The sequence below is a fragment of the Stomoxys calcitrans genome, chromosome 4 (genome assembly GCF_963082655.1).
Source record: "Stomoxys calcitrans chromosome 4, idStoCalc2.1, whole genome shotgun sequence".
NCBI classification, from domain to species: Eukaryota; Metazoa; Arthropoda; class Insecta; order Diptera; family Muscidae; genus Stomoxys; species Stomoxys calcitrans.
Genome location: NC_081555.1, coordinates 143992584 through 144015600, shown reverse-complemented (window position 1 = coordinate 144015600; position 23017 = coordinate 143992584). Strand labels below are relative to the sequence as shown.

The 23017-nt window shown below is 42.6% G+C and overlaps 1 protein-coding gene and 1 long non-coding RNA gene across 2 annotated transcripts; both read left to right on the top strand.

Moving 5' to 3' along the window:
• Window positions 1-5346: 5346 nt before the first annotated feature.
• On the top strand, window positions 5347-5664 carry LOC106090381 (uncharacterized). The gene is made up of 2 exons (XR_001221821.2): window positions 5347-5446; window positions 5554-5664. It is a non-coding gene; the product is annotated as an uncharacterized LOC106090381 (long non-coding RNA).
• Window positions 5665-10546: 4882 nt separating this feature from the next.
• On the top strand, window positions 10547-21723 carry LOC106090380 (elongation of very long chain fatty acids protein 7-like). The gene is made up of 4 exons (XM_013256549.2): window positions 10547-10795; window positions 15431-15765; window positions 15831-15936; window positions 21315-21723. The coding sequence occupies exons 1-4, from the start codon at window positions 10744-10746 to the stop codon at window positions 21650-21652; spliced, it is 831 nt and encodes a 276-aa protein (XP_013112003.2). The 5' UTR covers window positions 10547-10743; the 3' UTR covers window positions 21653-21723.
• The last annotated feature ends 1294 nt before the right edge of the window (window positions 21724-23017 follow it).

Genomic DNA, 23017 nt, shown 5'->3' with positions numbered 1-23017 from the left:
TGCAAGCGTTGCTCGTTAGTAAGTCTATTCATGATGAAATGTCAAAGCATACTGAGCATCTTTCTCTTTGACACCATGTCTGAAATCCCACGTGATCTGTCAAATACTAATGCATGAAAATCCTAACCTCAAAAAAATCACCCTTTATATACTTTATAGGGTTGGAAATGGATATTTCGATGTGTTGCAAACGGAATGACAAAATTAATATACCCCCATCCTTCGGTGGTGGGTATAAAATGGCTCTACGGAATATAATTAGTCAGTACGAAGAGGTGGAGGTTACTTACTTTACTAGAATTGGCTATTATAGAACATTTGTTCCACTATCCGCAGGGAGAATAGCGTTCCAAGCGACTCAATCTTCTGCGCTAATTCTAAAACTCTGACACCAAGTTTGGAGGTGTCTCCCATCACTTGATCTTTCCGTCGGGCTTTTGGTCTTCCCGGTTTGCGTGTACCACCGTGTTTGCCTTCAAAAAACTTCTTTGCTGAAGCTTTTTCGTCCATTCTGACAACATGAGCTAGGTTGGCTAGCAGTCGTCTAACAATGCTATCGTCGTCGTACACCTCATACAGCTCCTGGTTCATACGTTGCCTATATTCTCGATTAACGCAAACTGGTCCATATATTCTACGAAGAATCTTTCTCTCAAATACTCCAAGCACTGCCTCATCTGCTTTCACAAGTACCCATGCTTCAAAACCATATAAGAGCACGGAAAGTCTGTAATGTGTAGTCTTCGTCTGTCGAGAGGTAGCCTTGTTTCCAAACTGCTTACTTAGTCCAAAGTAGCATTTGTTTGCCAGTATTATTCTTCGCTTTATCTCAAAACTGGTGTCATTCGTTTCTGTTACGGCAGTGCCGAGGTAGACAAAGTTACTGACTGTCTCAAAGTTGTGGTTTCCAACTTTCTCCATTTTCTTTATCTGATCGGTTGTTCAAGGCTTTTTGGGAGCTGAAACCATCCATTTCGTCTTATCTCCATTTTCTGCCAGACCCATTTTCACTGACTCTCTTTCGATTCTTTCAAAGGCTGCAGTTACTACTTCCGGTGACCGACCTATGATGTCATCGGCATAGGCGAGTAGCATGTGCTCTCTTGTGATTAGTGTGCCATATCTATTCACATTTGCATCTTGTATAATCTTCTCCAGCAGAATATTAAAGAGATCACACGATAGGCTGTCTCCTTGTCTGAAACCTCGTTAGGTATTAAATGATTCGGAGAGATTCTTTCCTATCCTTACTGAGGAACGGGTATTAGCAAGAGTCTTCCTGTAGAGTCTTATTAATTTTGCAGGGATACCAAACTCACACATGGCTTGAAATACGTTTGAACGTAAAGAAGTATTGTAGTCAACAAAGAGACGGTAGGTGTTGATTTGTCCTTCTCGGGTCTTTTCTAGGGTGGATTTACCAGGTCTAAAGCCGCATTGATAGGGCCCAATTATCTCACTTTTGGTTTTAATCTTTCACACAATACGCTCCAGAGTATTTTGTAGGTGATGGGGAGGAGACTTATTCCCCTGTAGTTGGCACATTCTGTCTTGTCTCCTTTCTTGAGTACGGGACATAGTATGCTGAGGTTCCAATCATACCAATCGTATGCGTTCTTCTAGGCAGATTGCGCACACAAGCTGATGTATATGCCTTATCAGCGTGTCGCCTCCGGTCTTAAATAGTTCATCGGGTAACCCGTCGGCTCCTGCTGCCTTGTTGTTCCTGAGTCGGGTCACTGCTACTTGGACTTCATTCTGACTAGGAGGTAAACATTATTTACCATCATCATTAAATGGGTCTGCGGTATCCTCTACACCGCCATCGTCGGACACTAGCAGTTGGGTAAAATGTTCTTTTCATATCCTTGTTTTCTGTGTCAGTTACCAGATTTCCTTCTTTGTCTCTGCAGAAGGATGTGCCTGCACTAAAGACATCGGTTTGATGTTTAATTCTTTCATAGAATTTCCGGACTTCATTCTGACTCCTGAACATCTCAATTCGCTCACACTTACGTCTTTCCATTTCCTTTTTCTTTCTACGGAATAGACGTTTCTCCTCTCTCTTTTTTTACCGATACCCTTCATCCTTCATCTGGCGCGTTGCTACTGATTGCAAGGATACTCTATATGCCGCATTCTTGGCTTCAGTAGCATCTCGGCAGTCTTGGTCGTACCATGGGTTTCTTGGAATGAGGCTTCCGGTACCCAAGTACGGATTTCGCGGCATTTTCCATGGAGTGGGCAATAGTTTGCCACTGCGCCATTATATCAGCGGAACAAGGAGTGCTTTCATCAAGCAGTTGGGTCAGTCGCGTGGAGTATGCCGCTGCCATTTGTTGTGTTTGCAGCTTTTCAATGTCCAACTTCCGTGCAGTGTCAGATGGTACTTTCCTCGTCATGTTCAAACGTGTGCCAATCTTTGCTGAAACAAGGTCATGATCCGTATCTTTCTTCCCTCCACGGATCGATCATACATCTAACACACTGGATGAATGCCTTCCATCTATCACAACGTGATCGATTTGGTTCCTCGTGTTTTGATCGGGTGACAGCCATATGGCTTTGTGACTATTTTTATATGGAAATCTGGTATACTAAGTACCATGTTTTTTGCCGCGGCGAAATCTATCAGCCTCAACCCATTACTGGACGTTATCTCGTGGAGGCTAAACTTTCCGACTGTTGAAGATGTCTTCCTTACCTATCTTCGCATTGAAATCTCCCTATCTTCGCATTGAAATCTCCCAGAACGATTTTAATGTCATGGGTGGGGCAGCAGTCATATCTCTCTCTAGGCGCTCGTAGAAAATATTCTTGGTCTGCTCGTCCTTGTCTTCCGTCGGGGCATGGGCACAAATAAGGCCGATGTTGAAGAATTTGGCTTTTATGCAGATTGTGGCTAGCTTCTCATCCTCAAAAGCTAGAGACGAGATGTTTCAGTCTCCGACTAACCAGAAATTCATGCCTCGTGTTATGGCAGCCATAGTATATTTCGACACCGTTTGGTGTGGCAGTGACGCAATTCCCAGTCTATCGCACTTCCTGTAAGGCGGTTATATCTGCGTTGTACTTCTCTAATAAATCCGCCAGCGCGTATAATGCACCTTCTCTATAAAGAGTGCGAACATTCCAGCTGTAGATCCGCAAATCATGGTCCTTTTTATACCCTCCACCGAAGGATGGGGGTATATTCATTTTGTCATTCCGTTTGCAACACCTCGAAATATCCATTTCCGACCCTATAAAGTATATATTGTATATTCTTGATCAGCGTAAAAATCTAAGACGATCTACACATGTCCGTCCGTCTGTCTGTTGAAATCACGCTACAGTCTTCAAAAATTTAAATATTGAGCTGAAACTTTACACAGATTCTTTTTTGTCCAGAAGCAGGTTAAGTTCGAAGACGGGCTATACCGGACTATATCTTGATATAACCCCCATATAGACCGATTCGCCGATTTAGGGTCTTAGGTCAATAAAAGCCACATTTATTATTCGATTTTGCTAAAATTTGGGACAGTGAATTGTGTTAGGCCCTTCGACATCCTTCGTCAATTTGGTCCAGATCGGTCCAGATTTGGATATAGCTGCCATATAGATCGATCCTCCGATTTGGGGTCTCAGGCCCATAAAAGCCACATTTATTATCCGCTTTTGCTGAAATTTGCGACAGTGAGTTGTCTTAGGTCCTTTGACATTCTTCGCTAGATCGGTTCAGATTTCGATATAGCTGCCATATAGACCGATCCTCTGATTTAAGGTCTTAGGCCCATTAGAGCAACATTTGTTATCCGATTTTGCTGAAATTTTGGACAGTGACTTGTGTTAGGCCCTTTGTCATCTTTCGTCAATTTGGCCCAGATCGGTTCAGATTTGGATATAGCTGTCATACAGACCGATCCTCCGATTTTGGGTCTTAGGCCCATAAAAGCCACATTTATTATCCGATTTTGCTGAAATTTGGGACAGTGAGTTGTCTTAGGCCCTCCGACATCCTTTGTCAATTTGGCTCAGATAGGTTCAGATTTGGATATAGCTTCCATATAGAACGATCCTCCGATTTAGGGTCTTAGGCCAATAAAAGCCACTTTTATTATCCGATTTTGCTGAAATTTGGGACAATAAGTTGTGTTAGGCCCTTCAATATCCTTCTTTAATTTTACTCAGATCGGTTCAGATTTGGATATAGCTGTCATATAGACCGATCTTTCGATTTAATGTTTTGGGCCAATAAAAGGCGCATTTATTGTCCAATGTTGCCGAAATTTGGGACAGAGAGTTATATTAAGCCCCTTCACGTATTTCTGCAATTTGATCTTGATCAATCAAGATTTGCATATAGCTGCCGTATAGACCGATATCTCGATTTAAATGAAATTTGACAGATTGACTTATCTTAGGCTTTTCGCCATCCATGTTGTATATAGTTCAGATCGGTTTATTTTTAGATATAGCTACTAAAAAGTCCAATATTTTTGTTATACACAATTGAACAATGACTTGTACATATTAGTATTTGGTCCAAATCGGATCATATTTCAATATAACTGCTATAGGACATAAGGTATGCAATTTTTAGCGTATTTTGATGAAAGGTGTTTTACATATATACCCGAGGTGGTGGGTATCCAAAGTTCGGACCCGCCTTTTTACTTGTTTGGTTTGCGTGGGTCGTCAATGTTGGGGGGGTCCATTTTTACTATTCCTTTGTTTCTCATAGAAGTTCTCGTAGATTTCCGGAGCGGATTACTGGCCCAGCGCCCCAACCACATGGGTTTTATGGGACTGCATATGTATCCCTCGTTGTGGCGACCCGCTTTTTGCAAAATCCGAAGCTCGCCTCCAGCTGCCACTAGCCTGGGAATAGATGTTGATGTTGGCCATAGGTTTTTTGAAGGCGTCTATAACTCGCCTTGTCATCTCGAGTATCATTGGCTCTCAGTATTTATTTAAAAGCCAGTGCCACCTGAATCCTCACTGAGACTCTCCTCTCGAAAATCGCAGCTAGGCAAGTTTTACATCGCTAGAAAAAGTGTATCGAGCAAACCGGAGATTATGTTGAGAAATAAAGATATTTTTTCCCAAATTTGTTTTGTTCTCTTTGTTAGGTCGGCTACTTTTGCGACCCCCGTAGTATCTTATATGCTTTTATACATTAGGTATCTGTTAGAAATATTTCGTTAAGTGTCGAATTTTGTTTAGAAACTTAGTTTTGTATTACCCTTTATTACAACTTTACACGCGGAAGCTTGTGAATATTCTATTACATGCAAATACTGCATTCATTTTGAACAATTGGTCACAATAAGTTATTTAAGTTTTAAATTTCCACGAAAGCAAACGGAAGCATTCATAATCAATTTGGGAAAGAGCAAAGATATATTAGAAAAGAAATTGTTTACATTTGGTATTGTAAAAATAGTTGCAAGTGATCAAACTGGTAGGTAAATATGGAGTAGTTATTATAATGGTCATGATAAATTCGATGTGTGTTTCTCATTTCGAAATACACAAAAATTGTAATATGTAACTTTCAACCTCTTTCAGATGTATTTCGAATAGGCGAACCATTTTGTATCGTTGGAAGTGTTGCTATGTACCACCTTAAAGTTAAACTTATCCTTTAATGGTTTAATAAAAGAATTTTTAAAGTTTTTTAACTCGTTTTAAAATTTTTAAACAAGGTAAGCAAACTCGTGCTAAATTCGGACGGGCCGAATCTTATGTACCCTCCACCAAGGATCGCTTAAAAGTTCTATGCTATTGGGGTTATATCAGGTCATAGATCGATACGGTTCATACTTGGTATGGATGTTGATGACCATAGTTGAAGTCGTTGTGCAAAATTTCATCCAAATCGGTAAGAATTGAGCCCTAAAGGGGTTTAAGAAGTAAAATCGGGAGATTGGTTTATATGGGAGCTATATCAGGTTTTGAACCGATTGAAACCAAATTTGCTACGTAGGGTTATAGAACGATAGGATTAGTCGTTCCATAAAATTTTAGTCAAATCTGACACAATATTCGCCCCCTAGAGACACAAGAATTATAATCGAGAGATCATTTTAGATGGGAGCTATCTCAGTCCATGAACTGATTTGAACCATACAAAACCATACCGGTTTGAACCAAATCATAGTTTTTGGAAGTCAAAACAAAAGACTTCGTGTAAAATTTTAGCCCAATCGGGTAAGTGCACAATTTTATCCAAATTGAATAAAATTGCGCCCCCTATAAGCTCAGGAAGTCAAGACCCATGTTCGGTTTATATGGCAGCTATATCAGACTATGGACTAATTTAGACCATGCTTAGCATAGTTGTTGGATGTCATACCAAAACAATAAGTGAAAATTTTCAGCCAAATTCAATAACAATCACATCCTCTAAAGGCTCAAGAAGTTTTATCTTGAGATCGGTTTATATAGCAGCTATATCAGGATATAGACTGATTTAGACCATACTTGACACAGTTGTTGGAAGTCATACCAAAATGATGTGTGCAAAATGTCAGACAAATCAATAAGAAATGCGCCCTCTAGAAGCTCAAGAAGTCAAGGCCCAAGATCGGTTTATATGGGAGCTATATCAAACCATGAACTGATATGGCCTATTTACATATATAGGCATAATTTCAAACGCCTAGTTTTACTCCTTCGAAAGTTAGCTTGCTTTCAAAATACGGACGGACGGATGGACGGACGGATGGACGGACGGATGGACGGACGGATGGACGGACGGATGGACGGACGGATGGACGGACGGACGGACGGATGGATGGACGGACGGATGGACGGACGGACGGAGGGATGGACGGATGGATGGACGGACGGATGGATGGACGGACGGATGGACGGACGGATGGATGGACGGACGGACGGACGGACGGACGGACGGACGGATGGACGGACGGATGGACGGACGGACGGATGGACGGATGGACGGACGGACGGATGGACGGATGGACGGGCGGATGGACGGACGGTTGGACGGACGGATGGACGGACGGATGGACGGACGGATGGACGGACGGATGGACGGACGGATGGACGGACGGACGGACGGACGGATGGACGGACGGATGGACGGATGGACGGACGGATGGACGGACGGATGGACGGACGGATGGACGGACGGATGGACGGACGGATGGATGGACGGATGGATGGATGGATGGACGGATGGATGGACGGATGGACGGATGGACGGACGGATGGACGGACGGATGGACGGACGGATGGACGGACGGATGGACGGACGGATGGACGGACGGATGGACGTACGGATGGACGGACGGATGGACGGACGGATGGACGGACGGACGGATGGATGGACGGAGGGATGGACGGACGGATGGACGGACGGACGGATGGACGGACGGATGGACGGACGGATGGACGGACGGACAGATAGACGGATGTATGGACGGACGGACAGATAGACGGACGGATGGACGGACGGATGGACGGATGGACGGACGGATGGACGGACGGACGGACGGATGGACGGACGGATGGACGGGTGGATGGACGGACGGATGGACGGACGGACGGATGGACGGACGAATGGACGGACGGACAGATAGACGGATGGATGGGCGGACGGACAGATAGACGGACGGATGGACGGACGGACAGATAGACGGACGGATGGACGGACGGACAGATAGACGGACGGATGGACGGACGGATGGACGGACGGATGGACGGACGGATGGACGGACGGACGGATGGACGGACGGATGGACGGACGGATGGACGGACGGATGGACGGACGGATGGACGGACGGATGGACGGACGGATGGACGGACGGATGGACGGACGGATGGACGGACGGATGGACGGACGGATGGACGGACGGGTGGACGGACGGGTGGACGGATGGATGGACGGACGGATGGACGGACGGATGGACGGACGGATGGACGGACGGACGGACGGACGGACGGATGGACGGACGGATGGACGGACGGACGGACGGACGGATGGACGGACGGATGGACGGACGGATGGACGGACGGATGGACGGACGGATGGACGGACGGATGGATGGACGGATGGACGGACAGATGGACGGGCTTGGCTGGAGCGACTTAAAATCATGACGATCACGAATATATGGGATATTAGGCGAATATTTCGAGATGTTACAAACGGAATGACGAAATTAGTATACCCTCTTCCTATATTGGAGGGTATAAAAACATGAAAAAATTGTGTTATCAATACAAAGTGCCGGACCATTTGGGGCCTTAAAATTTTTCACATGATCTCGATAACATCTCAGCTCTCACCATTTAAAATTGCAAAGAGCTATCTTTATGCGTTCTCTAATGACATATTTTTACTGGTTTTTTTTGATTTCATCCCACTGTGTAACGTTTCAGTTTTGACATGGGTTTTTAAGAGAAACTTTTTCTTCTTTGCGGAGTCATGGACGCTATTAAACTTTATGGTATGATTTCCTTTTCGGGAAGAGGGCAACTATCTTAGAATAACCCCAGTCGTATTTCTGTTGACATTTTCGGCAATTTCTCCCCTATGTTAGACAATTGAAAGTCTTAATCTAAAATGAACCTTGAAGTTGAGTGCGAGGCACTGCTGCCATCGGCACAGTCTTGGATTGACGAAACCCTAGTATTGTCATCTGAAAGATCATGTTACACGGATGGATCAAAGCTAGAGCACAGAGTGGGCCTGGGGGTTTACATTGAGGACCCAGGGGCTGAGATCTGTTTCAGACTGCCTGACCATAATACAAAATTGCCATAAAGGCCGTAAAAACCAGGACGGTAAGGTCACAAAAAGTCTTGCAGTATAAGAAGGAGATTAACGCCTGCTCTGAGGATGGGAAAATCCGCATCGTTTAGGTGCCGGGCCATAACGGAGTAAGGGGAAATGAAAGGGCAGACGATTTGGCGTTGAAGGCCAGAGGACTGCCGTCAATAAACTTGGTTAACCCGAAGCCTTTCGGGTCAACGCAGTCCGAGTTTTGAGAGCGCACAACAAGCCGATTACTGGCTTAGGTGTTGGATGGTTGGATTTATATCTGCACCCTTTTTTTTGAACCTAACCTAATCTGAGTAGTCTTCCCAATTTTATCTTTCACCTACTTTCGGAAGTTTATCGGAAGCCGTGGTGGCCGTGCTGTTCTAATCCTTATGCAGCGATGGTCCAAAAAGACGTGCTTTATGAAGACCCTCCAAACTATAACATCATCAAATAGATTTTCAGAACCCAATTTTTCATTTAAAAGCTCCTCCATAATACTATTAACGAAGGTAGCGGTGTTACCAATATTAAGTGCTATTAAGTCGTTGGTATTCAAGAATTCTGCCAGGGCTTGTCCTGCTCATTAATATTGGTTCTAACTCAAGAAATGTGGTCAGAGCTCGCATCGCATACTATTAGTACCTCAGTTCCTGTTTGTATTGCCTTCCTCACCAGTCGTTGCAGCTTCGACGCTACTACTATGGTACAGGGTATTATATCTTAGTGCAAGTGTTTGTAACATCCAGATGGAAGAGGGACATTGATTCTAAGACGATTTAACGGTGTCCGTGTGTATGTCCGTCTATCCGTCAGCCTGTTGTAATCACTCTAGAGCCTTCCAAAATTGAGATGAAATTTGGCACATACACGCCCTTTTGATGCACGCTGGTTAAGTTCTTGAACGGGCCAAATCGGACCCTATTTGGATAAATGACCGATTTTCCGATAAAGGGTCTAATGCCCACGAAAACTTTATTTTTCATCCGATTTTGCTAAAATTTGAAATAGTGAGTAGTTTAAAGACTCCCGACATCTGACCCAAATATAGTTTAGATCGGACCGTATTTAGTTATAGCTGCCATATAGACCGATCTCCCGATAAAGGGTCTGAAGGCCATAAAAGCTTTACCTATTACCCAATTTCGCTTCAATTTAAAAAAAGTGGGATTTTAAAGCCTCCTAATACCCGACCTAAACATGGTTTAGATCATCTAAACTTAATATGGCTCAGATCGGACTATATTTAGATATAGCTGACACATCGACCGATCTCCCGATAAAGGGTCTGAGGGCCATAAAAGTTTTTCACCGATTTCGCTGAAATTAAGAATAGTGCGCAGTTTTAAGCCTCCCAACTTCCGAACCGATTTCGCTAAAATTTGAAACAGCGAGTAGGTTAAGACCTCCCAACATCCCAACTTAATATGGTTCTGATCGGTTTATAATTGGATAAATCTGCCTAAAAGACCAATATTTTGTCCTACAAAATTGAATAGTGACATATATATTAGACCACTCAATGTCCGTGCCCAATTTGGGTGCTTAAGTTGTCCAATTTTCACCGGATTGTGACGAAATGGGGTTTACATATATACCCGAGGTGGTGGGTATCCATAGTTTGGCCCGGCCGATCCTAATGCCTTTTTACTTGTTTTAAATTTAAATTTATGGAAAATCAGCGCAGTACTTAAAAACCTTTGGCACACGATTATTATAAAACAAACACGTTCGTGATAAAAGTGCAATCAATATAAGAACAAAATGTTGTTGCATTTATTTTTCGGGCACTGAATTAGTTTCATAGTTTAGGTGCTGCGAATAACACCATCGAAGGAGGCCAACCCCAAGAAATCCATTACCAATCGGGACATTTTGCTGCTTTCTTTGAAAATAAGTTTCAAAGTTAAAGTGCAGCGATACAACACCGCAAAGGAAGAATCCAAAATATTGCAAACTACACCTAAAAAATGATGAACTATATAGGCACATTTTTGGATTTCGTAGACGGATATCGATTAGGTAAGTAGAAACTAGTTGATCATACGATAGATTTCTATATAGACAACCAAAGGATGGGGGCTATACCAAAATCAATTTCATTTGAAATATCTCGAGTGATTAGTGTATTACATGTTTATATTTTTGATCGCCATTCAGTTTTGGAGATGTTCATCGATAAGTGGAATACAAGCTGTACTCCCCCCTGACTGTGATGTGAAATAGGCCAAATCAGAGCATGCCCTGAAGAGCATAATTACTATCAGCGGCCCAACTTCATGCATTTTTACTTTTTTGTTTATACACATCACCGAATGATGGGTGTATATTCACTTTGTCATTCCGTTTGCAACACAAAGAAATATCCATTTGCGAACCTATAACGTATATATATATTACTTATCATCGTAAAAACCTAAGATGATCTTGCCATGTCCGTCCGTCTGTGTGTTGAAATCACGCTACAATCTATAAAAATTGAGATATTGAGCTGAAACTTTGCACAGGCTCTTTTTATACCCTACACCATAGGATGGAAGTATACTAATTTCGTCATTCTGTTTGTAACTCCTCGAAATATTCGTCTAGGACCCAATAAAGTGTATATATTCTTGATCGTCATGATATTTTAAGTCGATCTAGCCATGTCCGTCCGTTCGTCTATCTGTAGAATGCTCTCTAATTTTCGAAATTTTGCGCAAATACTTCTTATTAGTGTAGGTAGGTTGGGATTGTAAATGCCATATCGGTCCATGTTTTGATATAGCTGTCAAATAAACCGATGTTGGGTCTTGAATTCTTGAGCCACTAGGGGACACAATTCTTATCCGATTTGGCTTAAATTTTGCATGAGCTGTTTTATTACGACTTCCAACAACTGTGCTTAGTATAGTTGAAACCGGTTCATAACCTGATTTAGCTGTCATATAAATTAAACTGGGGTCTTGACGTCTTGAGCCACTAGAAGGCACAATTCCTGTCCGATTTGGCTGACGTGTTTCATTACGACTTCCAAGAACTATGTTTAGTATGGTCTACAATAGTACATTACCTGATATAGCTGCCATATAAACAGATTTTGAATCTTGATTCATGAGCCACTAGAGGGCGCAATTCTTATCCGATTTAGCTGAAATTTTGTGCGAGGTGTTTTTTAATGACTTCCAACAAAGGTGCCAAATATGGTTGAAATCGGTCCATAGTCTGATATACCTGCCATCTAAACAGATCAGGAGTCTTGACTTCTTGAGCATCTTTTTGGTGCAGATCTTATCGGATTTGGTTAAAATTTTGTTCAACAGCTTCTCCCATGACCTTCAACATACGTGTCATATTTGGTCTGAATGGGTCTATAGCCTGATGCAGCTCCCATATAAACCGATCTCCCGATTTTACTTCTTGAGCCGCTGAAGGACGCAACTCTTATTCGAATTGGCTGAAATTTTACCCAATGACTTCTACCGTGGTCTCCAACATTAAATTCGATTATGGTCCGAATCGGACCATAACTTGATATAGCACCAATATCATAGAAATGATTTTTTTCATCCTTTGTGCGTCTAAAAAGAGATACAGGGAAAAAAACTCAACACATGCGATCCAAGGCGGAAGTTATATAAGATTCAGCCCAGCCGAACTTAGGACGCTTTTACTTGTTTGTCCATAGGCAGGTTAAGTTCGAAGATGGCTATATCACTATGTCTTCATATAGCCCCCATATAGATCGAACTGCTGATATAAGGCCTTTAAACCCACATTTATAATCCGATTTCGCTGAAATTTGGGGCAATGAGTTGTGTTAAGCCTCTCGACATCCTTGTTCAATGCGGCGCTTCGACATCCTTCTTCAATTTCACTCAGATCGGTGCGGATTTTGATATAGTTGCCATATACACAGATATCCCGATTTAAGGTCTTGGGCCCTTAAAAGGCTCATTTATTGTCCGATGAATTTAGCCCAGATCGATCCATATTTGGATATAGTTGCCATATCGACATCCTTGTTCAATGCGGTCCAGATCGGTCCAGATTTCGATATAGCTGCCGACTTAAGGTCTTGGACCCTTAAATGGCGAACTTATTGTCCGATGTTGCCAAAATTTGGGACAGTGAGTTATATTATGACTCTCGACTTCCTTGTTTAATTTAGCCCAGATCGATCCAGATTTGGATATAGTTGCCATATATAAGACCAAGTTGCCAAGACTTTAAATCGAGATATCGGTCTATATATAAGACCAAGTTGCCAAGACTTTAAATCGAGATATCGGTCTATATGGCATCTATATGCAAATCTTCAAGTCAAGTCAATGTATCAAATTTCAGTTAAATCGGATTATAAATGCGCCTTTTTTGGGGCCAAGACTTTAAATCGAGATATCGGTCTATATGGCAGCTATATGCAAATCTTCATCGATCTAGACAAAATTGCAGAAATAAGTGGAGAGGCTTAACTCTACTCTCTGTCCCAAATTTCGGCAACATCGGACAAAAAATGCGCCTTTTATGGGCCCAAAACATTAAATCGAGAGATCGGTCTATATGGCAGCTATATCCAAATCTAGACCGATCTGAGTGAAATTGAAGAAGGATGTCGAAGCGCCTAACACAACTCACTGTCCCAAATTGCGACGACATCGGACAATAAATGCGATTTTTACGGCCCCAAAACCTAAAACCGAGAGATCGGTCTATATGGCAACTATATCCAAGTCTGGAACGATCTGTGCCATAATTCAGAAATATGTCAAGGAGCTCAACTTAACTCACTGTCCCAAATTTCGGCGACATCGGACAATAAATGCGCCTAAGACCCTAAATCGGAGGATCGGTCTTAATGGCAGCTATATTCAAATCTGGACCGATCTGGGCCAAATAGACGGAGAATGTGGAAGGGCCTAACACAACTCAGTAAAATCGCATAACAAATGTGACTTTTATGGGCCTAAGACCCTAAATCGGAGGATCGGTCTATATGGGAGCTATATCCAAATCTGGACCGATCTGGGCCAAATTGACGAAGAATGTCGAAGGGCCTAACACAACTCACTGCCCCAAATTTCAGTAAAATCGGATAATAAATGTGGCTTTTAAGGGCCTAAGACCCTAAATCGGCGGATCGGTCTATATGGCAGCTATATCCAAATCTATACCGATCTGGGCCAAATTGACGAAGAATGTCGAAGGGCCTAACACAACTCACTGCCCCAAAATTTCAACAAAATCGGATAATAAATGTGGCTTTTATTGGCCTAAGACCATTAATCAGCGGATCGGTCTATATGGGGGCTATATCAAGATATAGTCCAATATAGCCCATCTTCAAAATTAACCTGCTTATGGATAAAAAAAGAATCTGTGCAAAGTTTCAGCTCAATATCTCCAATATTGAAGTCTGTAGCGTGATGTCAATAGACCGACGGACGGACATGACTAGATCGTCTTCGATTTTTACGCTGATCAAGAATATATATACTTTATAGGGTCGGAAATGGATATTTCGATGTGTGGCAAACGGAATGAGAAAATGAATATACCCCCATCCTTCGGTGGTGGGTATAAAAAACACATAAAATTCAGAAATCTTTATTAGAATCGCTAGTACGGTCCATATTTAATGTTTGAAGATTATTTCATGCACATGTTGACCGTGACTGCGCCTCAAATGGTCTATACGCTTAGTTCAGTTCTGGCATACTCTTCCCAACTTTTCGGCGGGTATCTCACGGAGAAATGCTTCAATCTTGTCTTCCAATGCGTCAATTGAAGCGGGCTTAACTGTATAGACCTGAGCTTTAACATAACCCCACAAAAAATAGTCTAAAGGCGTTAAATCCCACGATCCAGGCGGCTAATTGATCGGTCCCGAACGTGAAATAAAATTTTCACCGAACTCGCCTCTCAAAAAGTCCATTGTCACGCGTGCTGTGTGGTATGTGGCACCGTATTATTGAATCCACATGCCATGCAAGTCAAGCTCTTGCAAAAAAAAATTGGATATCATTTCAAGGTAGCGCTAACCATTCACAGTTACTTTACAATTCGCATTATCTTTGAAGAAGTACTGTCCAATGATGCCACCAGCCCATAAACCGCACAAAACTTTGACCTTTTCTGGATACATTTTCTCTCCAAAATCGACAATACTGCTTATTTATGTACCCATTGAGGCAAAAATTGGCGTCGTCGCAGAACAAATTTTTTCGAAAAAAAATATGGGCAAGAGCTTATTCACCAAAAAATTCTGCGTTGCGGTAGGTCGTTTAGCTTGAATTCTTGTACCAGCTGTATTTTGAAAGGCTTTACATCTAAATCCTTCGTCAACATTTTCCACGTTGTTGAGTTACGGGGCCCAATTGCTGCGAACGTTTACGAATCGATAATTGATGGTCATTATTAACACTGGCCGATACAGCTGCGATATTTCCTTCAGTTCGCAATCTACGTAAGCGTTTTAGTGGCTTAATGTTCAACAATATAAATTTGGTGCGAAATTCAATCACAATAGCCCGAATAGCCGCTTCAGTGGGTCGATTAAAGATAATAGCTAAAAAATCACCCTTTATATATCCGAGGTTACGGGTATTCAAAGTTCGGCCGTGCCTTTTTACTTTTAACTTTTAACTTGTTTTTATTTTTTTTTTTTCTTCTTTTTAGATAAACGTGTTACTACACACCCCGTTTTGTCAAGTCCTTGGTGTTTGATTATTGGTGTTACCCTATACCTTTTGGTGGTGAAAAGATGGGGACCTCGTTTCATGGCCAATCGTAAGCCATACAATGTTGAGGGCATCATGATGGCGTTTAATGTGATGCAAATAATTTTGAATTTGTACATTTTCGTTGCATCGCTGCGACACACCTATTGGAGATCTGATTTTAGTCTAACTTGTGAAGCTTACAACCCTGATGATATGAGGCCGGAAACATTGAATTTTTCTACTCCTGCCTTGTGGTATCTGATATCAAAATACTTTGATTTTCTAGACACGGTAAGATTGTTGATTAAGAAACTGGGAAATATCTTGCAGTGATACTAAATGTACATAAATTTTAGATTTTCTTTATATTGCGTAAGAAATTCAATCAAATCAGTTTCTTGCATGTGTTTCATCATACATCAGTGGCGATTTTGGTACACATATACACTGCGAATTATTTTGGTAAGTTGTATTGAAATGAATATCAACAATTAAAAACGTGCAATGTTCGACCAGGCCAAATATTGAGAACCCACCATCATAGATTCTTCTTAAAATGTAGTCAAACTAACTTTAGTTGAGGAACATAATTTTACTCTACGTACCAAATTTCTGGCAAACCAAGCGAAAATTAAGGCTTCTAGGACCCAAACAAGGATAATCGATAGATCTAGGAGGCGAGCAAGGATAATCGATAGATCGGTTTATGTGGGAGCTTTTTCATGTCATGGACCGATTAAGACCTAACTAACCACGGATGTTGGAGGTCATAAGAGAACCTTACAAGCTATACATTAACTGCAGTTTCCAGGAGCTCCAGACTAGAGCTGGCATAGTATCGATAATCGAAAAATTCGATGTTTTCGATTTCTAATACTAAGTATCGATAGTATCGATACTTTCGTTGATTTCCCATAATATAAATTCTCTACGAAAATGAGAAGTAAAAATCAGGAGTTCGATTTATAAAGTAGCAATATCAGTGCAAAGACAGGATATGACCAAATTTAATAAAGTCAGTGGGAAGTAATGAAATAAATCATTGCAGAAAATTTTAGCCCAATTGGATGAAAATTGCGCAATATATCTCAAAGGATGCATTCAGTGTCTGATTACTTATTTTTACTCAATTTTCCAAAAAATTACCTTTCCCGATAGTATCGATAGAAAAAATATGGTGCGATATTCAGACAAAAATAAAATATCGATAGTATTGATAGTGCCATCGATATTATAGAAGCTGTATCAGGACTCTTGTTTGACAGTCAAGTGAAGGAGACATTTTGTTTTTTCGCTCCACAAGAATATTCTAACTCGTATTGTAACTCGTAATTGGTAGTTATTATCGGAAAAAATGTCAAGTCACTCAAGGATAGCTACGACCATTTTTATCCATTCGGCAGTTGATAATCTGTGTCTGTTTCCAGTGAAACGGCAGATCGACAGTCCGGGAGTGGGCTTCGAATATACTCCAAAGACCCACCAGTTGCGGTGAGGGTATCAACCCGTAGCATGTTGTCTGCTGCTGAGCCCACGACTGGTGAAGAGACTGCGCCAGGCTCTACTAGCCGACAGTTGACTGGTCAGCAGGTTATCTTCGCATGCCTATAATCTACCTAGGCCATCGGCCTTCTCTAGCAAACCAATACGCTCTTTAAGAAGTTGGAATAATAAAAGGCGTATTGCTCTCAGATTTATTGAGAGTCTTGGTGCAAATGATCCTAAAAATATCACCGATAAGGAGAGAGGGGCGCTTAATAGGACTCGGAGATTCGGTGCACAGGCTACCCCAAAGGCTATACGTCCAGAAACGGCACAGCAGTCAGCTAAAAGTTGTCGACAAGGTAGAAGAACAGGGGCGGGAAAATCAATGGACAGTCAACTGTTTACTCCGACGTCCATGTAGAATTGTTTGGGCCTCACGTTTGCGACTATGCTGCTATAGTGGTCGATACAAACAGAAAGATTGGATCTAGCAAGACGCAGTATTGGATTTAATTAGAAAAGGAAGACATTTCTTTTCGACCAATGGCACACGCTTGGTTGCCAAACATTCCCTCAGATCCTGAATCCATACTTGGGAGACTAAGTGTCTGTAATCCCAAACTGTCAAGCACCGACTGGAAGATTGGTTGTTGCTGTTCTCGTAGCCACAATTTCATGTGGAGTTGGCGATCCTCGTCAAGCTCATGTAGGTGTGCAAGCTCGTTCCAGTCCAAAGGACCGTTCGCCACGGGAAGAGGTTGATCATTAGTTATTTAAAGGCCCCAAAAACCCGCCTTGTCATATGGAGCATCATACGCACTCAGTATTTGTGCAAAAGCCGCTACCGCCCGGCCTCTCACTGAGACTTTCCGCTCGATACCGCTGATTGTTATCGACATTATCCGCAACCTGTGGACGCGCCCGGTAGTTCGCAGCTAAACTTGTCGTGACAGCAATGAACACCACACAGATTGGACCTCAATGTTCCAGCCTGTGTGGTGCTCATAGCTATCCCGTGTCGGGACTTGAACAAATCTAACGATTTGCTGTTGCTGGCAAGAACAGACGTCTCAGCAAGACAACGAGATAAGTGAATGCAAAAATGGGCCCTTCAGAAAAAGGAAAGATTGATTCAGATTTCAGTGAATGATATATGTTTTGTGTTATACAATTCATGTATTACTGTACATTTTGCTTCAGATAAAGTATTTTTCTTGTCGTCTGCTTTCGTAGTACGAAATTCGTACGGAGGCAATGTAGTTTATTTAGCAAAGCATGGCTAAGCACTTGCGCGCCTAGTTTTTTTATAAGAGAAAACAGTTTGCAATCGATTTGTGTGATCAGTTCATCTTTTGAAAATGACAGCGAGACGCTTTCATACGACTGGAATGCTTCATCTTCAGTGTACGAGTACAGCGAGTCATTTGTCATATCTCACTATAGCGGCAATAAATTCGAGTTAAGAATACTCCCATTGCGTTGAATGGTGGTTGTTATTCAAGACTATCTACTCAAGAGCAGCGTGTTTGTTTTACTCTATCTTCAGTGTCTCACCTTTCAGTAGTCTTGAAATAAAACGTCATGTGAGTTCAGCGTTCACGAGTTCAGCAAAAACAGCCACCAATGAATGGTTTTATGCAGGCCAATGTTATAGAAGCATTTGAACCGTACTTGACACGGTTGTTGAAAATCGCAGTAGAACTCTACATGCAAAATGTTAGCCAAATATGAAAAAAATTACGGCTTCCACGGGGCTCACGATGTCAGATCGGGAAATCGGTTAATATGAGAACCACATATATAAGGTTATAGACTGATTTTAACCAAACTTTGCACAAGTTTTAGAAGTCGTAACAGAACACCACGGAAAAAATTTTAGCCCAATAGTTTAACAATTGCCTAGGGGCTTAAGAAAAGAAGTCGAAGGACTATTTTATATGGGACCTATATCCAAATCTGAACCGATATGGACAATTTGTAAGCCTCGACGGCCTACATGAATAAGAAGTATATGATCCAAATTTCAAACCATCACCAGATTTGTCCGTTTTGGTTGAAACCTTGTACGTAGTGTTTTATTGTGACTCTCAACCGTGTCAGATACGATACAAAATCATTTATAACCTAATATAGCGAGACATCTCTCCGACAGAAGGATTGCACTTTGGCGGCCTTCTTGGATATTGGGGGGGGGGGGCTTTCAATAATGTGGAGATTGAGGCGATAGTAGCTGCACTGGATCGCACGGAGATTTATCCCTTAATCTCCCAATGGACAAATAATATGCTTTATGGCAGGATTATTAATGCAAACTTGGGAGATTGTGTGGTCAGAAGGCGGGTGACCAGAGGAACGCCCAAAGGAGGGGTGTTCTCACCGATGGTGTGGAACCTCGTGATTAATGAAATCCTGATGGATCTCGGTGGAGTCGGCACGAGGATTATCGCTTATGCGGACGACGTCGTGCTGCTGGTCCGAGGCAAGTTTTTGTCAACGATCAGCGAAATCTTGGAAAGGTCACTGAGGAGGTTGTCGCAATGGGCTACCAGAAATGGGTTGAGGACCAACCCAAGAAAGACGGAGCTGGTGCTCTTTACGCGTAGATATAAGTACCGGAGTTCCCCGTCCTTGGACGGGGTCATATTGCGGCTATCGAACGTGGCGAAGTACCTAGGCATAACCCTCGATTAGAAACTTTCCTGGAAGAAGAACACCGAGGAAAGAAACCGTAAGGCACTGTGCGCTTTTTACTCCTGCAGGAGGATGTTCGGTTGGAAGTGGGGAGTGACCCCCAAGATGATTTATTAGATGTATGCGGCCATCTTGAGACCAGCACTGGCCTATGGAGCACTGGTATGGTGGGACGTCGTAGGGAAAAGGACGTGCGCGAGGGAGTACGAGAATGTCCAGAGACTGGCCTGCGTCGCGATCAAAGGGGCGTTGAGATCCACACCATAGGTAGGACTGGAGGCGATGCTGGATACGCAGCCCATCGGGGCCAATATTTGGCCAGGGTCGCGCTTAGGCTGAGAGAGCTTAGCATGCTGAAAGAGGATTGTTGCGGCCACAGTCTGATTCTGGGTATTAAGCGGACAGTAGACTGAGGAGGATCTTATCATGCTGAAAGAGGATTGTTGCGGGCACAGCCTGATTCGGGGTATTAAGCGGAGAGTAGACTGAGGAGGATCTCCGACTACTTCGCACCAGTATCGACTGGAGAGAGGGTATTCGCGATTCGTTTTCCTGAGAGGGAAGGAAGGAAGGGCAGATGGTGTACTCGAGGAGGATGAGACCTCGTTTTACACAGATGGCTCCAAGATGGAGTAAGGGACTCAATATCAGTATGTCTCTGAGAATGTCGGACGAGTGTACGGTCTATCAGGCAGAGGTCTGTGCCTTGCAGTAGCCGTAAGAGAAATTCTGGCAAGGAACTTATAATTTATGTGGACAGTATGGCGACGCTCAAGGCTTTGGCGTAGAGGATGGTGAGGTCGATATGCGTGGCGGACTGTTTGGAATCCCTGGATAGGCTCCGGGCCCACGGTGTGACGCTGACATGGGTTCCTGGGCATGAGGGGATTCCAGGGAATGAGAGGGCGGACGAGTGCGCCTGGAGAGGTTCGTCTGCGCCGGGCCTACCAGTCATCGGTCTTGCCTACGTGCCATTTGTCGAGCAACTGAACACAGTAGAGGGAACGGCCAGGGCGGCGTCGGTGGCGAGGTGGGACACGGTGGATGGTTGCCGGACTACGAAGGCGCTATGGCGCGTCATCGACCGGAGGAGGACAGGGGGAATTGCTGGCGTTCGATAAGAGGTCGATGAGTACTTTGACTGGGGTCATAATCGGACACTGTGCCATAGGGCGCATGACAGCGCGCATGGGGATACCGCACAATAACTTTTGTAGGAGTAGCCTCGATGAGGATGAGGGTGAGATTATTGAGCACTTTCTTTGTTCCTGTCCGGGTCTGCAGAGACGTAGGCTTTCCTTTCTGGGGAGTCGTTTCTTCTGTGATCTGGGGGAAATTTGCGAACGTACCTGTGGTATCTCACCTGAGATTTGTTGAGGCGGCAGGATGGTTCCGCAGTGGGGGGAAAAGGGCTCCGGCGTAGGTAGGTCCGTGCTTCAAATTTTTCAAATTTTTACTGATTTAACAGAAATTTGGTACGCAAAGTACACATTGTCCTTCAGCTGAGTTCATATGTATAAATTTCTTGCAGAATCCATGGAGGTGGGTATCCAAGTTCCCGGCCGAACTTAGCACAATTTTAGATGTTATTGTTTCATATACTCCATTTTAAGGAAAACGCATCCATTAAAATTTCATTTTTTTTCCTCTTTTTCTTTTACCAGCTTCCCATTTAACCTCGACCGGAATAATTAATTCCTTTGTGCACCTTGTCATGTACTCCTATTATCAGTTGGCAGCAATGAAGTTGAATATCAATTTACAACCCTGGAAGCGTTTAATGACTCAATTGCAAATGTTTCAGTTCTTATTGCTCGCCATTCATTTTAGTTTGCCTCTGATAAATAATTGGTGTAAAATAGAAACTGGTTTCATTGCACTCTGCTGTGTGGAAAATGTTTGCGTAACAGCTCTCTTTGCAAATTTCTACTATAAAACCTATATTCGAAAGGATCGAAAGAAGGCGTCAAATAACGGGACAACATCATTAAAGGCGCAATGATACACATGGTCTGAGTATAAATTATGTAGTGAAATTAATTTAAAATAAAATTATATCTTTTTATGTTTGAAGAGTGTTTATTAAACTGTCCCAAGCTAAAATGGAGAAATTTTAATATTTTGCAACAAGGGAAACCCTTACGTCCCATTTTGTCAACAACTAAAATATGAGATATTATGGCGATCGGTTAATGGCTACCCGTGCCGAAATGGGTGTAGTATTGGGTTGCCCAAAAAGTAATTGCGGATTTTTTAAAAGAAAGTAAATGCATTTTTAATTAAACTTAGAATGAACTTTAATCAAAAATACTTTTTTTAAACTTTTTTTCTAAAGCAAGCTAAAAGTAACAGCTGATAACTCACAGAAGAAAGAATGCAATTACAGAGTCACAAGCTGTGAAAAAATTTGTCAACGCCGACTATATGAAAAATCCGCAATTACTTTTTGGGCAACCCAATACTTCCCAAGGGAGGATTTGAGATCCTAGAATGAAATTCAAAAACAAAGTACAATTTGTATGCCACTTATGATTATTATTGTAGCCGTTGAGTGAAGCGGGCGTGTTTTTATTTCGCCCCTCAAAGAAAAAACTAGTAAAAAGGCGTTAAGTTCGGCCGGGCCGAACTTTGGATACCCACCACCTCGGATATATATGTAAACCACCTTTCGTCAAAATCCGGTGCAAAACTCATACCTTGTCGCATAGCAGAAATATGTGGACAGGGAGCTAAGTAAAGCCAATAACTTAGCTCTTTGTCCACAATTTCGGCAACATCGGACAATAAATTCGTTTTTATGGCCCCAAAACCTAAAACCGAGAGATCGGTCTACATGGCAGCTATATCCAAATCTGGACCGATCTGTGCGATAATGCAGAAGTGTGTCAAGGGGCTTAACTTAACTCACTGTCCCAAATTTCGGCGACATCGGAAAATAAATGCGTGTTTTATGGGCCTAAAACCCTAAATCGGAAGATCGGTCTATATGGCAGCTATATCCAAATCTTGACCGATCTGAGCCAAATTGACGGAGGATGTCGGAGGTTCTAAGACAGCGCATTGTTCCAAATTTCAGCAAAATCGGATAATAAATGCAGGTTTTATGGGCTTATGACCCTAAATCGGAAGATCGATCTATATGGCAGCTATATCCAAATCTGAACCGATCTGAGCCAAATTAAAGAAGGACGTTGAAGGGCTCAACACAACTCTCTGTTCCAAATTATAGCGAAATCGGATAATAAATGTGGCTTTTATGGGCCTAAGACCCTAAACTTGAGGATCGGTCTATATGGCAGCTATATCCAAATCTGAACCGATCTAAGCCATATTAACGGAGGATGTCGATTAACGGAGGATGCCTAAG